This window comes from Diaporthe amygdali (assembly GCF_026229845.1).
Source record: "Diaporthe amygdali strain CAA958 chromosome Unknown NODE_34_length_500367_cov_65_467389, whole genome shotgun sequence".
Classification (NCBI taxonomy): domain Eukaryota; kingdom Fungi; phylum Ascomycota; class Sordariomycetes; order Diaporthales; family Diaporthaceae; genus Diaporthe; species Diaporthe amygdali.
The window spans coordinates 158437-177491 of NW_026517054.1; the positions used below are offsets into that span (position 1 = coordinate 158437).

General features: G+C 54.2%; 7 protein-coding genes across 7 annotated transcripts; 3 read left to right on the forward strand and 4 right to left on the reverse strand.

Annotated features, from left to right (window-relative positions):
• Positions 1–485: 485 nt before the first annotated feature.
• Positions 486–2593, reverse strand: J7T55_005456 (uncharacterized protein; the record flags this gene model as incomplete). The annotated part of the gene is made up of 4 exons (XM_053132953.1): positions 486–716; positions 780–2424; positions 2487–2526; positions 2584–2593. 4 exons carry the CDS (start codon positions 2591–2593, stop codon positions 486–488), a joined length of 1926 nt encoding a protein of 641 aa, XP_052989076.1.
• A 1842-nt stretch (positions 2594–4435) lies between these two features.
• On the forward strand, positions 4436–5366 carry J7T55_005457 (uncharacterized protein; the record flags this gene model as incomplete). The annotated part of the gene is made up of 3 exons (XM_053132954.1): positions 4436–5074; positions 5129–5256; positions 5306–5366. 3 exons carry the CDS (start codon positions 4436–4438, stop codon positions 5364–5366), a joined length of 828 nt encoding a protein of 275 aa, XP_052989077.1.
• A 979-nt stretch (positions 5367–6345) lies between these two features.
• On the forward strand, positions 6346–7611 carry J7T55_005458 (uncharacterized protein; the record flags this gene model as incomplete). The annotated part of the gene is made up of 4 exons (XM_053132955.1): positions 6346–6360; positions 6421–6505; positions 6587–6864; positions 6934–7611. 4 exons carry the CDS (start codon positions 6346–6348, stop codon positions 7609–7611), a joined length of 1056 nt encoding a protein of 351 aa, XP_052989078.1.
• A 579-nt stretch (positions 7612–8190) lies between these two features.
• Positions 8191–10122, reverse strand: J7T55_005459 (glycosyl hydrolase; the record flags this gene model as incomplete). Its single annotated transcript, XM_053132956.1, has 1 exon — positions 8191–10122. The coding sequence occupies one exon, from the start codon at positions 10120–10122 to the stop codon at positions 8191–8193; it is 1932 nt and encodes a 643-aa protein (XP_052989079.1).
• Positions 10123–12188: 2066 nt separating this feature from the next.
• J7T55_005460 (uncharacterized protein) lies at positions 12189–13061 on the reverse strand (the record flags this gene model as incomplete). The annotated part of the gene is made up of 2 exons (XM_053132957.1): positions 12189–12829; positions 12905–13061. The coding sequence occupies 2 exons, from the start codon at positions 13059–13061 to the stop codon at positions 12189–12191; spliced, it is 798 nt and encodes a 265-aa protein (XP_052989080.1).
• Positions 13062–14272: 1211 nt separating this feature from the next.
• Positions 14273–15103, reverse strand: J7T55_005461 (uncharacterized protein; the record flags this gene model as incomplete). Its single annotated transcript, XM_053132959.1, has 1 exon — positions 14273–15103. One exon carries the CDS (start codon positions 15101–15103, stop codon positions 14273–14275), a length of 831 nt encoding a protein of 276 aa, XP_052989081.1.
• A 1198-nt stretch (positions 15104–16301) lies between these two features.
• On the forward strand, positions 16302–18015 carry J7T55_005462 (uncharacterized protein; the record flags this gene model as incomplete). Its single annotated transcript, XM_053132960.1, has 2 exons — positions 16302–16362; positions 16532–18015. The coding sequence occupies 2 exons, from the start codon at positions 16302–16304 to the stop codon at positions 18013–18015; spliced, it is 1545 nt and encodes a 514-aa protein (XP_052989082.1).
• Between the last annotated feature and the right edge of the window lie 1040 nt (positions 18016–19055).

The window sequence follows — 19055 nt, forward strand, 5'->3', positions numbered from 1 at the left end:
TTGGATAGCAGCGCAGTCTGCTTGTAAGATTTGGGCGGGTAATGGGCACTTTGCCAATAAATAAAGACACCCTACTGAGGACTACTCTATTGCAAGGCAGCCATTCCACACATAGCACAAGGCCTATTTGAACGCCCAGAAACCCACAACAGTCCGGGTTGTACTGAACTACATTGGACCGGCTTGAGACACGGCTCCCAACAGAAGGGTATCACATAACAACCTATAAACTGATCTCTCGACCGCGCCCGGTAGCGGGTGCCGAGTACTGTCATCATACCATCACTAAAGATCAGACTCTCGACACCTTGAAAAAACAAAGCTCAGCTGTGCATCAGCAATGCTTTACAGCGCAAAGCAAACCGGTAAGGATGCAGGCATCAGACAATTGTCAGGCTAATTGACAGCTTCACCATCAACCTGAATAAGCCCCAATGGACCAGTGTGTTTTTCGATAGCGATCATCTTTTGTGATATCGGTCACGTTATAGCGCGGCGGCAGTACGCTCCAGGAACGCATTGAAGCTCTTGATATACCTCAAGTTGCCTCCCGCAGGACCACCGCTGCAGGCCTGTTCTGTGACCCTGTCGATGAGCAACTCCAGATTCGCGAGTTCTGCCGTTTTCTGGTCTTTGGCTGAAAGATCAGGGGCGGCCCTGCCCTGCCCGATCGCAAGATCAACGTCGTGCATCGCCGCTGATAATTTGATATTGTGCTGCTTATCATATTAGCAAGACAACGCCCAAAGCAGTGGCACAAGAAGTGAGATACGACATACCAAAGCCTCCTTGCCGCCCTCTTCATGCTTCATCCTGACAGCATCCATTCGAAGGGCGACCTGCTCCCTTTCTGCTCTTATCTGCATGATTCTCTCCCGCAACTGCAGCCTGTTCTTTTGCGCTTCGCGAACGCGCTTCTTCAGCGCGTACAGTGCATCAAGAGCGATTGTGTGCTCCAAGAAACGAGTCCTCAACTCTTCTTGGAAGGCCTCTAAAGCTCTCAGTTTCACCCGCAGTTCCTTCTTCGTAGCGGCGTCCTGTGCATTATCAAAGTTGTCCTTGAGATTCTGCAGACTGGTACTGATGAGTTCCTCGCACATCTGGGCCAAGACATCCACGGCGTTAACACCGCCTCGGTTCGCGAACGGTATTTCTGTATTAAGGATGTCATCCGCTTCCGGATCGTCCTCATCAATGCGTCTAGGTTTCGTGAATCTTTGGATCTTCACCGATATTGGTTGCTGTGCGGCATCTCCGCTCTTTTTCCTGTGTGCTGACGTCTGCTTGCTTGGTTTCGCTCGCGGCATTTTCGGCTGCTTTTGCTTTGCTGGCGACCTCTTCTTCGGCTTCGGCGGCGGAACTGCGCGAGAGCGTTTCGCACTTGGTTCATCTATGACTTCCTCTGACATCAACTCGGGTGATGCGGCCTTATCCCTCCGTCGACGTTTCCGGCCGAGATGACGCGCAGCTTCTCTGTCATCAACCTCCTCTGCTTGAGTTTCCACAGCGTCATCAGCTGCGGTCTGATCTACAACGCTCTCCTCAACCTCTTCGATCTCAGATTCCGAGGGCTGGTGGTTCCTTCGCGCTTTCGAAGGGCTAATATCCTCAAAAGGTGCTAGCATGTCCGATGAGAGCGCGTTAACCCCATTATCGCTACTGCCAGACAACCGAGTGCTCCTCCGTAGGCTCGTCCGGGTCGATGGTGCCGAGGCTGTGGTTGGTGCAATACTCTTCCTTGACTTCCGCGTCAAGGGCGACGAGGATGGCATCAAGCCTTCGAGGGCATCATAGTCGTCGGCCCGTAGGGCCGACTGTAGCAGTGCGCTGGATGTCACGGCTGGAATGGCCCGTAGCCTCCTTCGTTGGCCGCTGCCGGGCTGGTCAGCCGGGCTTTCGCCCACCTCCTCAGCATGCTGTACTATTGAGAGGGGCGAAGAATGTGCTGGCAAGTTGCGCGCTGCTGACAGTGAAGGTGCAGACCTGCTGCCCGATGCGCGCGTGGCTGACGCACGACTTGGAGGAGTGGGTTTTGGGAGGACGTCGTGCTCATCCGCCAAGGCAGGAGCATTGGCCAGTTCGTGAGGGTTATGATTGGTAGGAGATTGAGAAAGTCGTGGTGACCGCCGAGTTGCGGAGCTCGAGCGCCGTGGTGGCTGGACTTGCGAATGTGATTGTGGCACTGGAGCGGCAGTGCCTTGAGCGTCTAGCCGCCGCCTCTTTGCTGACGTATTTGGGCTGATACGCTGGATTGGCGCTGGGGTTGGCGAGGGAACTGCTGGTTCTGACGAAGGAGCTGCCGGTTCTGAGGTTCCGGGCTCAGGTTCAGGTTCGGGCTCTGGCTCTGGCTGTGATTCGGCATCGGGTGCGATGATAGGGATCGCGAACAGATCACCGAAGTCTGCATTCTGAACTTGGTGGCGTCTGGGTCGGGATTAGTTGGTGTCTAGCTGCGGAGGTAGGATTGGGGGTCCGCCATCACTCACGCAGCACCGCGCATGCGCGATCGCATGCGTTCCTCTCGAGCTGCGTTTGCTCGTCAGATGTGCACATCCTAACATGGTGCCCATAGAACAGACTCACTCTGATCCATTATGCGCCAAACCTCATGATAAGGGAGCGCGGTCGAGTATTGACGGGTTCGCCATGTAGGTCGTAAGAGTGCCGAGCAGACGACGCGTGAATCACGCAACTATGTGTTGCGTGCCTTGTGTGGACTTGAAGTGTATTTGGATATGTGGTCGTGCCCGTTTTGGGGATACTGGAGTAACGCGCCGACCGCGTCGCAATTGATACAGGGCGGGGGATTGCGACTCAGGGTTTGACCCTGGTTCACCCCCACCATCTTGGGTGTCACCAGCAAAGAGAACCTGATCACCCATTGATTGACTATGAAAGGCTGATGGCCCCCACCTGCTGTGCTGTCACTACTACACATTCCCTGTTGCTGCTAGACTACATACCCAACCGCCACTGCTTTGTTCTCGCAGCAGCTGTGCGATACTCGATTTCCTTAAATGCCAAACCTCGACCAGGCATCTAGGTCGCCTTCTCGGCTTACTCCGAAAGCAACAGACCCAAGATAGTATCAAGACCAACATGCACACTGCAATTAGTGTTCGTCGGCGACTCAGCCGCGCGGCCATTGCTCAGGGATAGATCCTTTTAGACCCAGGGGCAAGCTTCATGGCAGTTGTTAGTTCGACGCACAGGCAGGAAGCCGCCGTGCCGTGCCTATAATACAGGCTCGCCGAGAAGCAAAAACTATTTATTGAACCCCTGGGGATCGGATGCTAGGAATGGCCCGGACGACGGGGCTTGGACGATGCCGACTCGCACACAATCACGGTGGTCATAGCAGAGTAGAGCCTGCTATTCCATTCATTGCCCTCGCACAGACAACACGGTCTTGAACTGTGTCTTAGTCTCGAATCTTGGTTCCCGTCACGGCTGTCAGATTAGGCCAAGCCAACAGCACAGATCAGCGGTGCGAAAGGAGGATGCGCCTCCGGGCAGCCGAGACTGTCTTGTCGAGGCCTTGCCGAATCGCCGTCGGAACATGGGAAGATTCCAAGGTTTCCATGTTCGTCGCCCTTCGCCGCACCGCACCGCAGTCGAGCTGACGCGGCCTTGGCGCTCGAAACAGGCCATTACCACCCACCTCCAAGTCTCCCATGCATCTCATGCCACCGTCCCCCCCCCAACTACAGAGGGGCCATGCAGGATCAATGATCCTTGCGGCAAGTGGGAGGTTCCCGACAGTGCGTCGTCATGACCACTCCAGCACTCGACACTGCCCCTGTCTTCAACGGTCACCAACGTCTAGTTCCGTGACGTCCAAACCAACCCAGTTCGCCCGAGGCTGGGTCAGGGTTTACTCGTGTGTCGCGTGCTCCTGATCTGCAATGCAACAGATGGAGGACATATGCCCACATCAACCATCTGCCATCCCGAACACCCCTCCCTTTGCCCCCTGGACGGTGATATTTATCTCCAGGACCGCCTGTCGACTGCATATGCGGCCGGAAAGCCCATCTTATATCCATTTATGGTCGCGTGCCCTCCTTCCATTCCGCATGTCTCCAACTGTGCTGTGCGTCTGAGGTCAAAAGATCTTTGTCAAGAGAGAGACATTCACGTCGCACCGTGACTGCTGCCGCTCCTTAGACACCAATCTTGCGGTCATTTATTCTGGTTTCTCCGAGAGTACTGTCGACATATTTGCCAATCTTCCCTGTCTCGCCTTGCTTGTCAGCTTTGGTTCTGAGGTCTCTCAACACAACACAACAGACCGTACGACCCGTGCCTGGTCTCTGTCAGCCCAGCGATCGGGCTCTACAGCTACGACCTCGCTCCTGTCATCTCTTTCATGCCTAGTCAGACCTGCTTCTCGGCGCTGCAATCCTGATCAGGAGCACACCGGCATCCTCCCACGATGCAGCTCAACAGGCTCCTGCCGCTGTCCACCCTCATTTTGGGGATATGCGCAGTCCCTACTGTGCGAGGGGACGCCGATTTCGCCCAGGTACGGACAAGGCTGCATAAAGACATGAGCGCAAGAGCCTACGACCCACCGGAGAAGTACTTCCACGAGTCTCTCTTCCACCCTCACTATGACGGGCGATTCGCCGAGAAGGCGCTCCCTTATCATGAGCAGAAGGCGGCCCTGAAGAATCTCCTCCAGACATACCTCGCCACCTTCTCGGACCTAGGTGTCGAAACGTGGCTGATGCATGGCTCGCTGCTTGGTTGGTGGTGGGGCAAGAAGATCCTGCCCTGGGACACAGACGCCGACGTCCAGGTTTCCGAGGCTGCCATCCACTACCTCGCTTCATACTACAACATGTCTGTCTTCCATTATAGGACACCGCGCATTCCCGAGGGCCGCGACTACATGCTTGAGATTAACCCCAACTATGTCAACCGAGAGCAGACGGATAAGCTCAATGTCATTGACGCACGATGGATCGACACGACCAGCGGCCTTTTTATCGACATTACTACGGTCAGGTACAACCTGACGCATCCAGAAGGCGAGGGAATTCTCTCCTGCAAAGACGGCCATGAATTCAGGGTAGGAACAGCCACTAGGCACCATGTCATGGATGGTAGGCTAACAGTCCTCCAGGATACCTTCCTCTACCCTCTACGCTCTACGACATTCGAGGGATCCCCAGCCAAGATCCCCTTCAAGTACAAGGAGATGCTCGAGGTCGAGTACGGTCCTCGTTCCCTTGTGAACACAGAGTTTGAGGCGTAAGTTTGCTCGATCTGCTTCAATTTGTGCCTTACTGACGCCTTGCAGTCATAAGTTCAACGATGAAAAGATGGAGTGGCTACCGAGCATGATCCAGGGAGAGCTATGATGGGGAGGGAGTGGACGTTTCGCACCCAGCAGACAAAGCGTCACCTAAGCAGTTTTTATTAACTCGCACGTGGTGCCGTTGGATTTGGCTGTCAACCCCAGCTGGGAACTTTGGCTTAGGTGCTTTCTTGCATAGATGAACGAGAGTTGAAAAACTCTCGAGAGGGCAAGTTACCCCGGAATAAAGGGCGAGAGAAGGTTTTGGTATTTGGCTTTCGTTGTCGGGGTGGAATCTGAAGTTTGCTGTACACTGCCGGGGTTTGGCTTTGTTAACGCCCAAGAGCATTTTGATACCCATCACGGACAGCTCGGCGTTGGTTTGGCGTTGATTACGGTACTCGCATACAATGAATGCATTGAGCAAATTGCATTTGAAGCTGTCTCTACGACTCATGTATTCTGAGTGTGAACATGGTCAAGTGCTGCTACTACATGATGAGTCGAAGAAACTCGTCCGATAATTATTCAGCTGCCTGGTGCTGTTTCTGGGCCGCCATAGTGGATAGCAGGCTGCTGACTAGAGTTGCCGTGGCCCGCCCAGCTAGCAAGGATCAGGCGCGTGGGTGACGTCCCCAGGCCCACAGCTGATACGCTATCCAGGAGCTCCACGTAAGTTGCCGACCCTCCTGATCGCCTGGCGGCACCTTCATACATACTTACAGCACGGGCAAACTATCCAGGAGCCTGGCCGACACACGCACGCAAGCCCCAGAGCTTTTCGACCCTCGGCCTCGAGACTTCAAGGGCGTCTTCTCCTCTGCAGAGAGCGCAAAGCTCGCAACTTATCAAAAGTGCCTTGTTGGCGGAACGTTACCCTCTGTGTTGTGCACTTTGAAACCTACTAGTCAAGGGACGCACTGGCACAGCTTCGCGACAGGTTGGTCCAAAGTTGAAGGCAGGGCCATATTGCCAGAACTGAGCTCCTCCACCCGGAGGCTATCTTTTGATTTTTCCCTACGCCTGAGAGGAACCCGACCAAAATGACGGCGTGGAATGTAAGAGGCACCTTGGGCAGGTTGGCTATAGAGTACCGAGGCTAAATGTTGCGCGTACAGCTCTTCCGCATCGCGGGAGACTTCTGTCACCTGGCGTCCAAATTCATCCTCATGACCTCGATACACCGCAATCGAAGTGCCGAAGGTATTGGAACCCTCATTAGCTGCCTATGCGCACGGCAGACGAATTCCTGGGGACATAGGGCTGACCAGCGACAATGAACAGGCGTCTCTTTCATCACCCAAGTGCTCTACTGCGTTGTCTTCCTCGCCCGCTACACCGATCTATTCGGCCGCGGCCAATATGTCTACAACATAATATTCAAGATCTTCTACATCCTGTCCTCATTCTACATCATCGGTCTCATGCAATGGGTCTTCCCCCGGACTCGAGAGAAGGAGCTGGCCTGGAAGCTGGGTGCAGCGTGCTTCTTCGGCGGTCTGCTCCTGTCGCCGTTTACCATGTTGATCTTCCAAGGAAAGGATGAATGGAGCATGTTCTACGTGAGTCAAAGCCCCCCTTATTCTCCCAAATCGATCGACCCATACTAACACGCTCGCCCCACGACACAGTGGCTTTGGAACCTCTCGTACATCCTCGAGTCCGTCTGCGTCCTCCCGCAGCTCCTCCTCCTCCGCCAGACCAGCGTTCCCACCGTCATCGACAGCTACTACCTACTCGCGCTGGGTCTGTACCGCGGTCTCTACGTCCTGAACTGGCTGGCGCGCGAGCTCGACATCCAGGACATCAAGCCCAAGCCCGTGCAGATCATCTTCGGCCTGATCCAGACGGCCCTGTACGTCGACTTCGCGTGGGTATATTACACCCGCCAGCGCGTCAAGCTCCGCAGCGGCGGCGTCGTCGACGCGGACGACATGCGCCGGAGCTGGCTGCTGCGGCGCATCTTCGGCAAGCACGTTGACACCCAGGGCGGGCGCGGCGGGGACGACGACGAGGAGAGCGCTCCCGCTCTCGGGAACGGGCGCGGCCCGAAGCGGTCCGCCTGGGGCCGTAGGGGCATCTCGGTCAGCGCGGACGACGGGGTCTTGGGCGGGGACGCAGAGGCGTTCAGCGAGGAGGAGCACGGCATCCTGGGCGCGGACGGCGAGTCGGTCGACCCTGATGCCAAGATGAAGGATCCCGACGAGCTTGCCCTGGCCCTGGATGATGACGATGACGAGGGGGGAGGCAGCTCCGGTAGCTCGAGGGTACCTGCTGATGTTAGGGGCGGTGATGAGTGGCGCGACTAGGCTGGAGATTTTTGTAGCTTGGATCAAGGAGCGACGAACGACACAATGGATCTGAGGTGAGAATGTCCTGCGCCTCTACTCTTGCATCGGCAGCTTCACGACTGGACGGGAACATCTTGATTGATGCTGCAATGATCACTACAGAACGTTGGGTCACCTTTCTGGATCATGTGGACTTGTATAGCACCGCGACTAGCTGGGAGTTCAGGTCTGCATCAAGAAATGAATTGTTCATTTTTCAAAAACCAACCTGTCTAGTAGAGTTGGTGAAAGGTGTCTGCCGGTACAGAGCGGAAGTCAAAATGAAGTAAAAGGAGACTCGTTGCAGACTGCTTTCTGAATTGGCAGCTACTGCTATACGAGTGTTGACCACTGTGAGATGGAAATCTTCCGATAGAACTACCTCGCGCGAGCTAGCAGCTCAAGTGTGATTTGGTTGAGAGCACTGAAAGACGTCGATGCCACAATTGACTCACGGAATAAGCTAGGAATTTCTGAAGAAAAGGCTATGTGACCAAGGTCTAGATATACAGAAGTGACCAAGTTTGAGGTATTGCAATTCAATCTCCTCACGAATGCTTATAACTCAGCAGGATCAACTCGTTTCCCGGCACTCGCTTCCTCTTTGTTAGATCGAGTTCGTGTTGAAATCTCCCAGAAAGCCCTCAGTAACGCCAGTCCGCTACCCTGGGTCTCGACGGTCCGGCCTCGACCGCGGTCGTTGAGATCTTCTGTAATCAAAGAGGAGGCCTTTCTCTTGCCGGCATTCGCTCCGTCATAGTGTCTGACGCCTTCACTATCTTCCTGCGGTGGTCTTGGTGTTGGTTGATGGGTGTTTGATGCGACATGATTGTCGGCTTTGTAAGGCTCGGGTAAGGGAATCTGAGGAACTTTTGGAGGAGTTACGCCTGTTGGCGTGCGTCTCCATACCGGATCGTCGGGCACACCATCATTCCTATAATCCACCGCGTTGGGATCTCGAATGTCATCCTGAGGCGGCATTTTATCCTTGAGGGCAAGGTAGCCTGCAGTCCACCACATACCAACTAAACCCGCGTCGTTCCTTGTTCTTATCATGGCACGAACATTGTGCCGAAGCCAAGGGGCATATGACCTGCACTGTTCTGAATGAGAGCGCAGCTGTTCACGGGTGTGTCCGTTATAGACGAGGAAGTCGTCCAGGGACAGTGACGATGTGCAGAATGCCGTGAGATGGTGAAAGAAGATGCCTTTGAAAGTTTGACTATCTTGGGAACAAGTCCCATCGCTGTCGCAGGCTTCTTCTATAATGCCAGCGCGGCCGAGGCCATGCCATGGCGGAAGTTTGCTGCCTTCCCATGGCTCGCCGTCAGTGTAGCTTCTGTCACTTAGACCGTGGTCGATTGGTGTCTGACGATGTAGATTCCATCCGGTCGCGTTAATGACATTCCTAATGAGGCGATGGCCATCATCGACGTATGAGTAGTTGCCCGTGATCTTCCACAGGTCGATCTGACCAGTCAGAATAACACCCTGATTGTAAGTATAGACCTGCTCATTGCGCACGTCACACTTCTTGTTGGTATTCGTGGGGTCATTCCACCCAGAAATGTGGAATCCGTCAACATATAAACCTTGGTCGTTCATCATGCCGGATTCCTCCAGCCATCGGTACCCATCTAGTGCGAATTGCAGAAAGGTAGGATCGTGTGGCCTGAAGATATCGTGCTCTCGGGGTCTAGAAAAATGCTCTCCGCTGCTGGTGTCCAGCCCGTTGAAAAAGGGGGAATCGTTCCAATCGCCCGGGAAGTACAGGTACATGGACGCCGAAGCTGATATGAAGAGCTCGTTGGTGATGGCGTTTTTGTACGGCTCCAGCCTCGGGTTCCAAGTCATACCTCCGCCGCAGAGATCCCAGTCCCAGCCAGCCTTGGCGAGATTCCAGAATACCCTCGCTCGATGTGAAAATGCGGGCGTCCATATATTACCGTGCCACTTTGCGAAGCCTGGGGTGTCCACGACGTCTTTGAAGTTGAGAGTAGTGTGCAGGTCGATGAATTGAATAGTCTCGAGCCAGCCGAGGACAACCCAAAGGATGTCATCGTACGCCTGATTCCTAATGGCGAAATGGTCCTGCCCGAAATAGAAGCTTAGAACCTGCGAGAAGAAAAGAGTGACGAGATTCTCCTTGTATCTGTCGCCAGCCTGTCCTGATATTGGGATAAGGTCAAGGGCGCGCGATATAGATTTGAGAGCGCCGGAGACGTGCGTGCCCATGACGGCGGCGGTCCAGTCGATTGCTTCCGGCCATGTTCCCAGCCATGGCGCGAAGTACTCCTCCTGCATCGTGCTCAGGACTTCCAACATTGGGTCGATAATGTCCATATATGCGGCGCCAAGCGAGGCCCGGCTCTCGAATCCGTCATGATCAACGTCCAGCGGGGCTTGGTAAGGTGCGGAAGTCTTCGCGGTGGCTCCGATACCCAAGGCGCCGAGCACCGCACCCTTCAGGACAACCCGTAGTCTCGTCATGGCGGTGCGCTGTCGATGTGTGGTCTATTCCCTGAAAGCAAAATCCGGAGTCTGGGTAACAGTGTCCGCTGGACCACTCTGATGCCCTCAGCTTATCGAGCCCCAGGTCGATTTGAGACAGTGTACAACCCAGTCTACGACAGACGAGATTAAAAGAAGAAACAATCAAGCCATGCAAAAGTCGTCCAGGGATGTATGACCTTTAAGTCTCAACGTGTTTGTAGTTCCATGTTTTGTAAAACAAAAAAGTGGAAGCTGTGGAAGCTCGTGTCGCAGGATGAGAACAAGTAGCAGGTGACGTGGTAACCTCGTTCGATCAAGACAGACAGGTGATAATGAGTGGATTAGTAGGCCGCTTATTCCAGGTGATGTGTATATGCAATCAGGGCCCGCGGGAAGTCATAAGAAAACAACACACCAAACATGAGAAGACAGCGGGTGAGAGTGATGATGAAGTCCCAAGGAACGATGAGGAGGTCATGCTTGCACGGCAGGGTCCTTGGCAGGCTTGCTGGTGCGGAGGAGGGGAGGGACAGCCCCTGGAGCGGTGGAACCTTGGAACCTTGGAACAAAGGCTTGGAAGCACCGACTCCCAGACTCGCAGACTCGCAGACTCCTGAGGCCGGACCGTGTGATCAGCGCACCTGCAGCTGCACGCTGCGCTACTGCACCTTCCGCCCACGGGTTCAGACCCAGTTGCGGAAGGGGCAGCCCGTCGCCCATCCGCCGTCCTACCGTCTTTGCCCGTGGATGACGCCAGGCCCTGTAAACCGGGCGGGACCCGCCTGTCTGGATCACTTGCGTGCCCAGGTGGGTACTGTACGCGGCTACCCCTACTGTGCTAGGGCTGGTTGGATGCAACCCCATACCCATAGTCTAAAGGGTTCAATGAGACGGCGTCCCACGTCCCTCGAAACGTCTACTGGGCAGCACAGACAACTGTCATAGGCAAGGCTGCACTTGTAACCAGGTGAGGCCTCGCCGCCTCGCGCAATGGTTGTCTTTTGCGAGCCAGTCTTGCGGTAGGACATCCTGTCTTGCCCTCGAGCAGCTTCGTAATCTCGTCATTCGCGACGGGCGCACACAGCCAGCCCCATCTCACCGCTGACCAATGTTCCGTTTGCTTGAACCCGTCGTGTGACGCCGCGAATATCAAGACGCTGGAGGATGAGCAGCATCGCTGTAAGTACTGTGATGCTCATTGCGAGCTAGGTATACTGAGTCGTTGTGAGAGATCTATGACTATTCCTTCGCGAAGAAGTCCATCTCTCTTTGCGTTCAATACACAACCATTGAGTAACATGACACGACGAGACCTCCCGGGATCACTGTGGGTTATCCCTAATTCAAAGGCGCAGACCATATTCTGTAATATGTCGTCTGGATAGATGAGGACACTAGGCAAGCCCATCGGTTCGAGATCACATCATTCTCTTTCCCACTCCACATAGAGTTTGTATAGAAAGAGTTGCAGTGGCTGCTCAGTCATCACATGCGTATGCCCACATGCCAATAGACCCTAGCTTGCTTCGGTCTTGATAAATATGGATTCGTAAACATCAACATAGAAGACCACCTCGGTAGTGTCATGCAAGGCACCAAGAAGGGATCATGCGTGCGCATTTTTGTGCTACTGGAACGCATGCTTCGAGCCGGCATGTTGCATGGTGGCTGCTGTAAGCCACCATGTACGTTGTAAATCATGCTCGCGCCTTGAGGGATCGACCAGTCTTTTTATTTTTAGGAGACAGCCCCGGCTGGTGGTATATGAACATCTGGGATCTGTAAAACAAAGTTGCGTTTGCTCTGCGCTTCCTAACGGAAAAAGTTGCAATCCAAGCCGGTGCTCAAGTTCCATTGCATGCCAGCAAAACAAAAGAGAATACAACATGGGGAATCGATAGTCGCCCCCAAGAAGGACAACCGAGCAGTCATTTCCTGCTGCTGTTGCTCAATAAACGCCGTACGGTTTGAGCCGAAGCCTCCCGGATATCACACAGCCATTTCCCAAAACCAGCTTGATTTTCTGAGCCGCCAAAACCCTACAGTCAACTCGTACATGGCCGTTACTCGCAAAAGCGGTTCTCGAACTCCTTGAACAGCTTTGGGCTGATCTCGTCACTGCTCAAGCCCTCGACCTCTATAAGCACTCCCTGACGGGCGTAATGTTCCAGCAACGGCTCGCTCGTCTCCTGGAACTTGCGAAATCGATTCCGGTACGTCTCCTCGTCATCATCGGCCCTCTTCACCAGCGGCTCGCCTGTGATGTCATCGCGCCCGGGCACCTTTGGCGCATTGAATGTAGTGTTGTACACTCGTCCCGAGGGCTCATGCACCCACCGCCCCGAGATACGCTCCAGTATCACGTCGAACGGGGTCTTGATGGACACTGCAAGGTTGACGGGGACCATTGCGTCGAGCTGATCGGCCTGCGCTGCCGTCCGTGGGAACCCATCCAACAGAAAAGAGGCCGATGGGTCTTCTGAGGGGCGGGCAGCGAAGCTCTTGGGTGGTGCGGACAAAAAGGCGGCCATCTCGTTCTCGTTGCTATATGCCTCGCCTTCGGCCCCGACTGCCGAGGAGTTCAGCGTCATGACCTGCGGCTGGCCGAGCCATCCTCGCTTGCTCAGCTCGTTGTTGATCAGGCGCAAGATGAGGCTGTCGGAGACGAGACCACCGGCCTTGAGGGTGCTCTCGACTTGTATGCCTACGACACGAGTCGCGTTAGCAGTGAGGCGTATCGTTGGGGTGAGGTGCCGATATCGGCGTGGGGAATACGAACCAAGCGCAGTCCTGTTCTTGACATTGTTTCGCAAAAGGTCACCAGAGCTGATGCATTGCAGCTGCGGAAAGCGGTGTAGGAGCCTTTCGGACTGGGTGCCTTTTCCAACGCCGGGTGCGCCGACCAGAATGACACGGGCCGCTCGCCTTAATCTCATGTTATGATATGAGTGCCTAGAGTGGGCGATGTGTGGGTGGGTAGGTGGGTGTGGATGTGCAGCGCAGTAGTGCTTGCCTTCTACTAGACTAGACCGGCCCCAGGAAGGCTGAGAAGCCTTGTTGCTGTGCGATACTCGAGGGGATACGATAGGATGCGATAGTAGGTTGGTTGACTTCAGGATGCGCGTTTCCCGAAACCCGTACGATGCGGGGGCAAGGACAGGCGATCCCAAGGGGACCAGGCAAGGAGACCACAGGACAAAATGGGGATACCTCAAGAAATATCCATGGCGTACGATGTTGCAGACGACACAATGTGGGAGGGCTGCTGGGAGAGGGAGAGGGAAGGGGGGAAACGTGGGCAAGGAGAGGGCAGTCGAGAATTATCAATCATCTGCTGATGAATTGCTAACTCCGGGGGGGTGATCTGCGTCACCTAAAGTCGACGGACAACCGAAGAGCGTCCGTCCATGGATCAAGAGAATAAAGTCGCGGGGAAAGCTCGACAGGCCCTGGGCCGCGGCGCCATTTGAGTTCGGTTTGCGAATCTTCGGTGATAATTACTTGTATTTCCTTATTTCCCTCATTATGTAAATTGTGTGGATGCCTGTTAGGCGGGTTCCTCGTTTTGGCTTCTGCGATAAGCCCAACCCCCGTGACACCCATCTCAGCAAAAGCCAAACCGATTTGTTGAGAAGCCATAGCGTCCCAGCTGGCGCCCAGCTGTTCTCAGGCAACACTTCTCGAGTGTCTAGCCTAGGTGCCTTTGTCCCTGCTGCCATCTGGCCTGAATCCTCTTGAGGTGGATGCAACTCGACACCGTTGACCCATTTGATTAGCAGCTCATCAAAAGACTCGCGAGTAAGGCATGATCACTGCACCGTTGACGTTGCTCCATTGATCCGGTCTGGGGCTGAAGCCCTTGGCTTGGCTTGGAGTTAACAGTCCATGGCTTAATGTCCTGGGATGTGCTGCCGCTGACGGCGCGGAGTTTGGACAGGTCTCGGACTGCTGGGTGCCAGGAACCGTTCACGCCGTTCTTGCCCATGCTACTGTGTCGATTTGCATGAACCAGCCAGTCTCTGAGGGTGTTGGTCGAGCAGTCATACTGTGCATAGTCTGGACACTTTCTGCCCTTTCTTGCCAGAAGATTTGGATCTCTAGCCCACAGGTACGCAGCCGTGCCACTCGTTCTAACCACGACCTCGACCTATACGTCGAGCAATCCCGAGCTGCAAGCCCTGCCGATGATATATATTCTGCTCGCATCGTACTCATCCTGCCAACACTCTTTATAACCTTTTTGGTTTGCCACGACACGTTGACCATAGTCTTGGACAAAGTCACAGTTGAAGTGAGTATGCCCAAATCCCCAGAAAACAACAGCCTCGCTCTTCCAACATGCCTCATGGCCCAGGTCCGAGCAAAACCCCGTTGAGACTGAACTGCTGGCATGCCTTGGGTTCACGGCTCTGTAGTCGATGGTCGGACTATGATGCGTGAAGATAACAATGCTTCTGTGGGGCTCTCTCTCTTTGATTTCACACACTTGCTGATTGAGCCACTCCACATCCCTTCTATGAGCAGTGATGTGGTCGGCCACTGTCCACCCGTGAATTTGTTTGAAATCGATTAGACGGTCGCCCACATCCGTGGCTTGTCGCGGGACGATGTTGGAGAACAGGGTACAGCCCAGAATCGTGAGGTCGTTGTTGAGGTCGAAGCGTGTCCTGTCGAGAAAGACAAACCTGCCTATGGTAGACCTCCCCCTGAGCTCTTCCATCTTGTCCGCGAACGCATGAATCCGAGTCTTTGCAGCTTCCCAACTTGTTCCAAGGGGCTCGTGATTACCAAGAAGAAACACGACGTTCCAGTACTTATTTAACAGCCTCTCAAAAAATGTGAAAAGTCCATCATCAATGACTCGGCCAATGTCGCCCAGCAAAGCTATGTTGGGTGCCGTCTGCTTGATGTCGAACTCGTAGGATGGGAGAGTCTCCAGGTGGAGGTCTGATACTACCTGGAAAGACGCAGGTGCCATGATGCATTTGCTGTTGAGGGCGAGAGAAATTTGCGTATTTGCTTGGTTCTACTTGACGATCTCAACCAACTGCTCGGGTGCGTTGGCAAGACGCCCTCTGACTGGGCTGTGCAGTGTACGGACAGCCTCGCCGCACGCAGACTGATCGAGTCACATTAGGCGAGCATAAGCCTCACATTTCAGAAGAGAAAATCAAACATGATGAATACCGTTTCAGTATGTGAAAAGATGGGCGCAACACGCTTGCAATCGATCAGCTCCTTCCTAGTTCTGGGAGTACTTGAATTCAAGTGGTGCAAGAAAGGTCCAGTGCTCCTAGGCAGTTGTCAATCCCACAACCAAAGTATGCATCCTCCCAAAAGTACATAGTCTATATAGGGCGCGAGAATTGACCTGTGTGCGACCAAAGAGGTATCGAACATTCACAGGCAGGGACATCTCCAGCGTGATGCAAACGGATTCATTACGGATATATACGTGGATTGGTAATGAGGGACTTGTTTCCCAAGGTAAGACATGTCCATTTCCTCAGTCCTGCAGAACAATATCGGTGGTCGGGACGCTTTAGGCTGACATGCTGACGGCCAGTTCCTATCCGTGTCTAGTGCACATAGGTACCTAGCTCATAAGCGCTCCGGTGCTTGGGTAGCAGCGATGGTTTGGTCGCCCCGAGGGTCTGGAAGGGACCGAAAAGCTTGGGCCGTCGGCAGATCCGGAATTCGTGACAAGTGGCGGGCCCGTTTCACATGTCACTCTGGAACCTCGCATGAGAAACAAAGCCAGCGCCAGCAAAAGAGACGTTCAGTTCTCGGGCCTGTTCTAGTGTGCATGCGATCTGGGATGCCACTCGGTGGTTCTGAGACTCTCTCCTGAGTCGACAGTCGATGTGCAGGCTCCAGAACTCGACTGACAAGCCATCTTGCCATCTGGCGTAGTTACATAATAACGCCGCTTTGGGGGAACATCCAGTGCCTGTACCTGACAACCGGCCCCACGTGAGGTCACTCAACAATCCAATGCCAGTTGCAGCTGGACCTGCACGCCAGCGTTGCGATTCTCTCCCCTTTTCCCTCTTACATGTCGCCTCCCGCCTACATGCATACCTGACTTTTTCCCACTCTCCCTTTTCGACATCTTGACCTCTCTTCCGTTTTAGAACACACCTTCTTTCCGTCCCTGTCAAAATCGCGCCCTCATCATGAGCGCATCTGCAAGTGTGGCTCGTAGAGCCGTTGTTGTAAACCCTTTCGCTGGCAGTGGTAAGTTTGGCCCTCATATCATATACATGTCCGGAGTCGAGATCAAGTATAGACGAAGGCTCACCAGTCCACTTCGCAGGTCGGGCAATATCAAGATCAACACTGCGAGCCAGCTCCATTCATCTTGGTCGCAATGCTCGAAACATTCAGCTACAGAATTCTGCCCTAGCGCTGCTCATCCCTATCCGCTCTGTCACCACCGATACCAACCGAGGCGGCCCCCCTTCTGGCCCGCCGCCTGGCTTCAATGCTGAGGAGGCTAAGAAACCTTTACCTAAGGAGACAGCATCTGCCGCTAAGACCGGGGTCCAAACAAAAGAGGCTGAGTCGAAGGCGGAAGACAAGAAGGCAGCAGCTGACGCTGACAAGAACGACGCTGAACTCGCCGAGCGGAAGGATGCCTTCGCTGCTTCCAAGAAGGATCCCAAAAAGGACAAGAAATTGACCATCGGGCAAAAGATAAAGAAAGAGGCCCAGCATTACTGGGACGGCACAAAGCTCTTGGCGACTGAAGTGAGGATCAGCACAAAGCTCGCGGTCAGGATGGCTGCAGGCTACGAGCTCACCCGGAGAGAACATCGCCAACTTCAGCGCACAGTTCAAGATCTGGGACGTCTCGTTCCGTTCTCAGCATTTGTCATCATACCATTCGCTGAACTGCTACTACCCGTCGCGCTGAAGCTCTTCCCGAACCTTCTTCCCAGTACATACGAGAACCAGAAATCCAAGGATCAGAAGGCTCAAACTCTGCGGGCGCTCCGGAGAGATGTTAGTGACTTCCTCCGACAGTCCATTAAAGAGACCGGGCTTCCCTTGTCTGTCGCGACCGCGCAGAAGGAAGAGTTTGCCAACTTCTTCCGAAAAGTCCGTGCCACGGGCGAGAAACCTACTGCGCAGGATGTTATCAAGGTCTGCAAAGCCTTCAAGGATGACCTTACTCTAGACAACCTGTCGCGGCCGCAGCTGGTGTCTATGTGCCGATACATGAATCTCAACACATTCGGCACAGACATGATGCTCCGTTACCAGATCCGACACCGCATGCGACAGATCAAGCGGGACGACCGTGCAATCAGCTACGAGGGAGTGCAGAGCCTGACGGTCGCTGAGCTGCAGGTGGCTTGTGCTAGCCGTGGTATCAAATCCCATGGCGTCTCACCCGCGCGACTGCGTGAGGACCTGCAGACCTGGCTTGACCTGCGGTTGAAGGAGGGAGTTCCCTCTACCCTTCTCGTTCTGAGCAACGCCTACATGTATGGCCAGACCGGTGACAACGCCGTTGCCAACCAGATCGACGCTCTTATTGGTGTGCTCTCGTCGATTCCCGAGGAGCTGTACCACGAGATTGAGCTCGAGGTCCACACCGCTGAGGGCGCGGCGACGAACAAGTTGCGCCTGGAGGTTCTCAGGGAGCAGCAGGAGCTGATTGATGACGAGAGCGAGCAGAACGAGTCAAACCAGGAGAGTGGCTTGGCGACGCCCAGGGATGTGGAGGACATCGACGAAAAGGAAGAGAGGCAAGAGAGACAGGCGGAGGCCAAGGAGACCGGGCTGGAGAAGCAGCAGGTCGGTGAGGCCATTGATGCAGAAGTTGATGCTAACCAGGCCGAGCAGGTGTCTGCCAAGAGCGCAGACAGCAAGAAGAATGAGTAAAAGCTGATGCTCGGCGTTGCGAACCAGCTGCATGCATGGGTACCAGGGCGAGGTAGGCTCATTTGTCAAAGGCGTCTAAGGAAAACAGGGAAATTATCAGTATATATTTCCGTCGCGTGAGAAGGGATAGCCCCCCCAGACCATCGCCAGAATGAGCCGGCGCAGAGGGGGAGTCGGGAATGATTTCAAATAAAGGGTAGAAGACATCTCGGCACTGGAAATTGATAGACACATTTGTACTTGATACCGAATTCCTCTTGTAAGGAAGACACAACTGTATTTCCGGCCCCCAAAGGCCTTTTAAATACCGACTCATCATAAAATAATCCCTTTTGTTTTGCAGGTGCATCGTACAGCTTCTCAGGACCACATAACACACATGGCGATGTTGCATACCTCATATAATTTCATGGCACTGTCTGGGTGCGACTCTCCACATTCGTGGAGGACATGAGACTGCTTTGAGAAAAAGCAACTACCAACGGCCATTTCATAGACTTAGAGGCCTTGAACTGCTTCAGAACGGTACACTGAGAGGCAGGATCAGGCCCATGCTGCGAATGAACGTATTGGTCACGGAGTATAGCTTATCCCATCGGACCGCACACTTTCTGTTGTTGATTGCCTGGCAGCAGCAATATTTCTCAATGCAATGCCTGCTTTGAAGGGCAACGATGACTTTCAGTTTCCTTCCAGCTTAAGCTCAGTTATTAAGAGAGAACAAGAGGCTTCCAAGCCTCAGCGCAATCGAGAGTACAAATCAAGACTAAAAATTACTTGTGTAGATGCATCCAGGATGCTGGAACAGAGCTTCAATAAGAAGCAAGCAGCAGGTGTGTGCAGGCCTGGGTAGTACCCTGGCGTGCCTGGCGGCCTGGCGGCCTAGTAGGCAGGTCGAGCCAAGACAAAGCCAAAGCCAAGAGCCGAGGGAGGGTGCAAGGGTGCAAGGGGAAGCTTCCTTTGCAAACCCCCACCAAGCAGGCGGAGCAGCTCCTACCCTCTCTGCCCAAGCATGTACGTCAATCGACCCAGCCCATTAC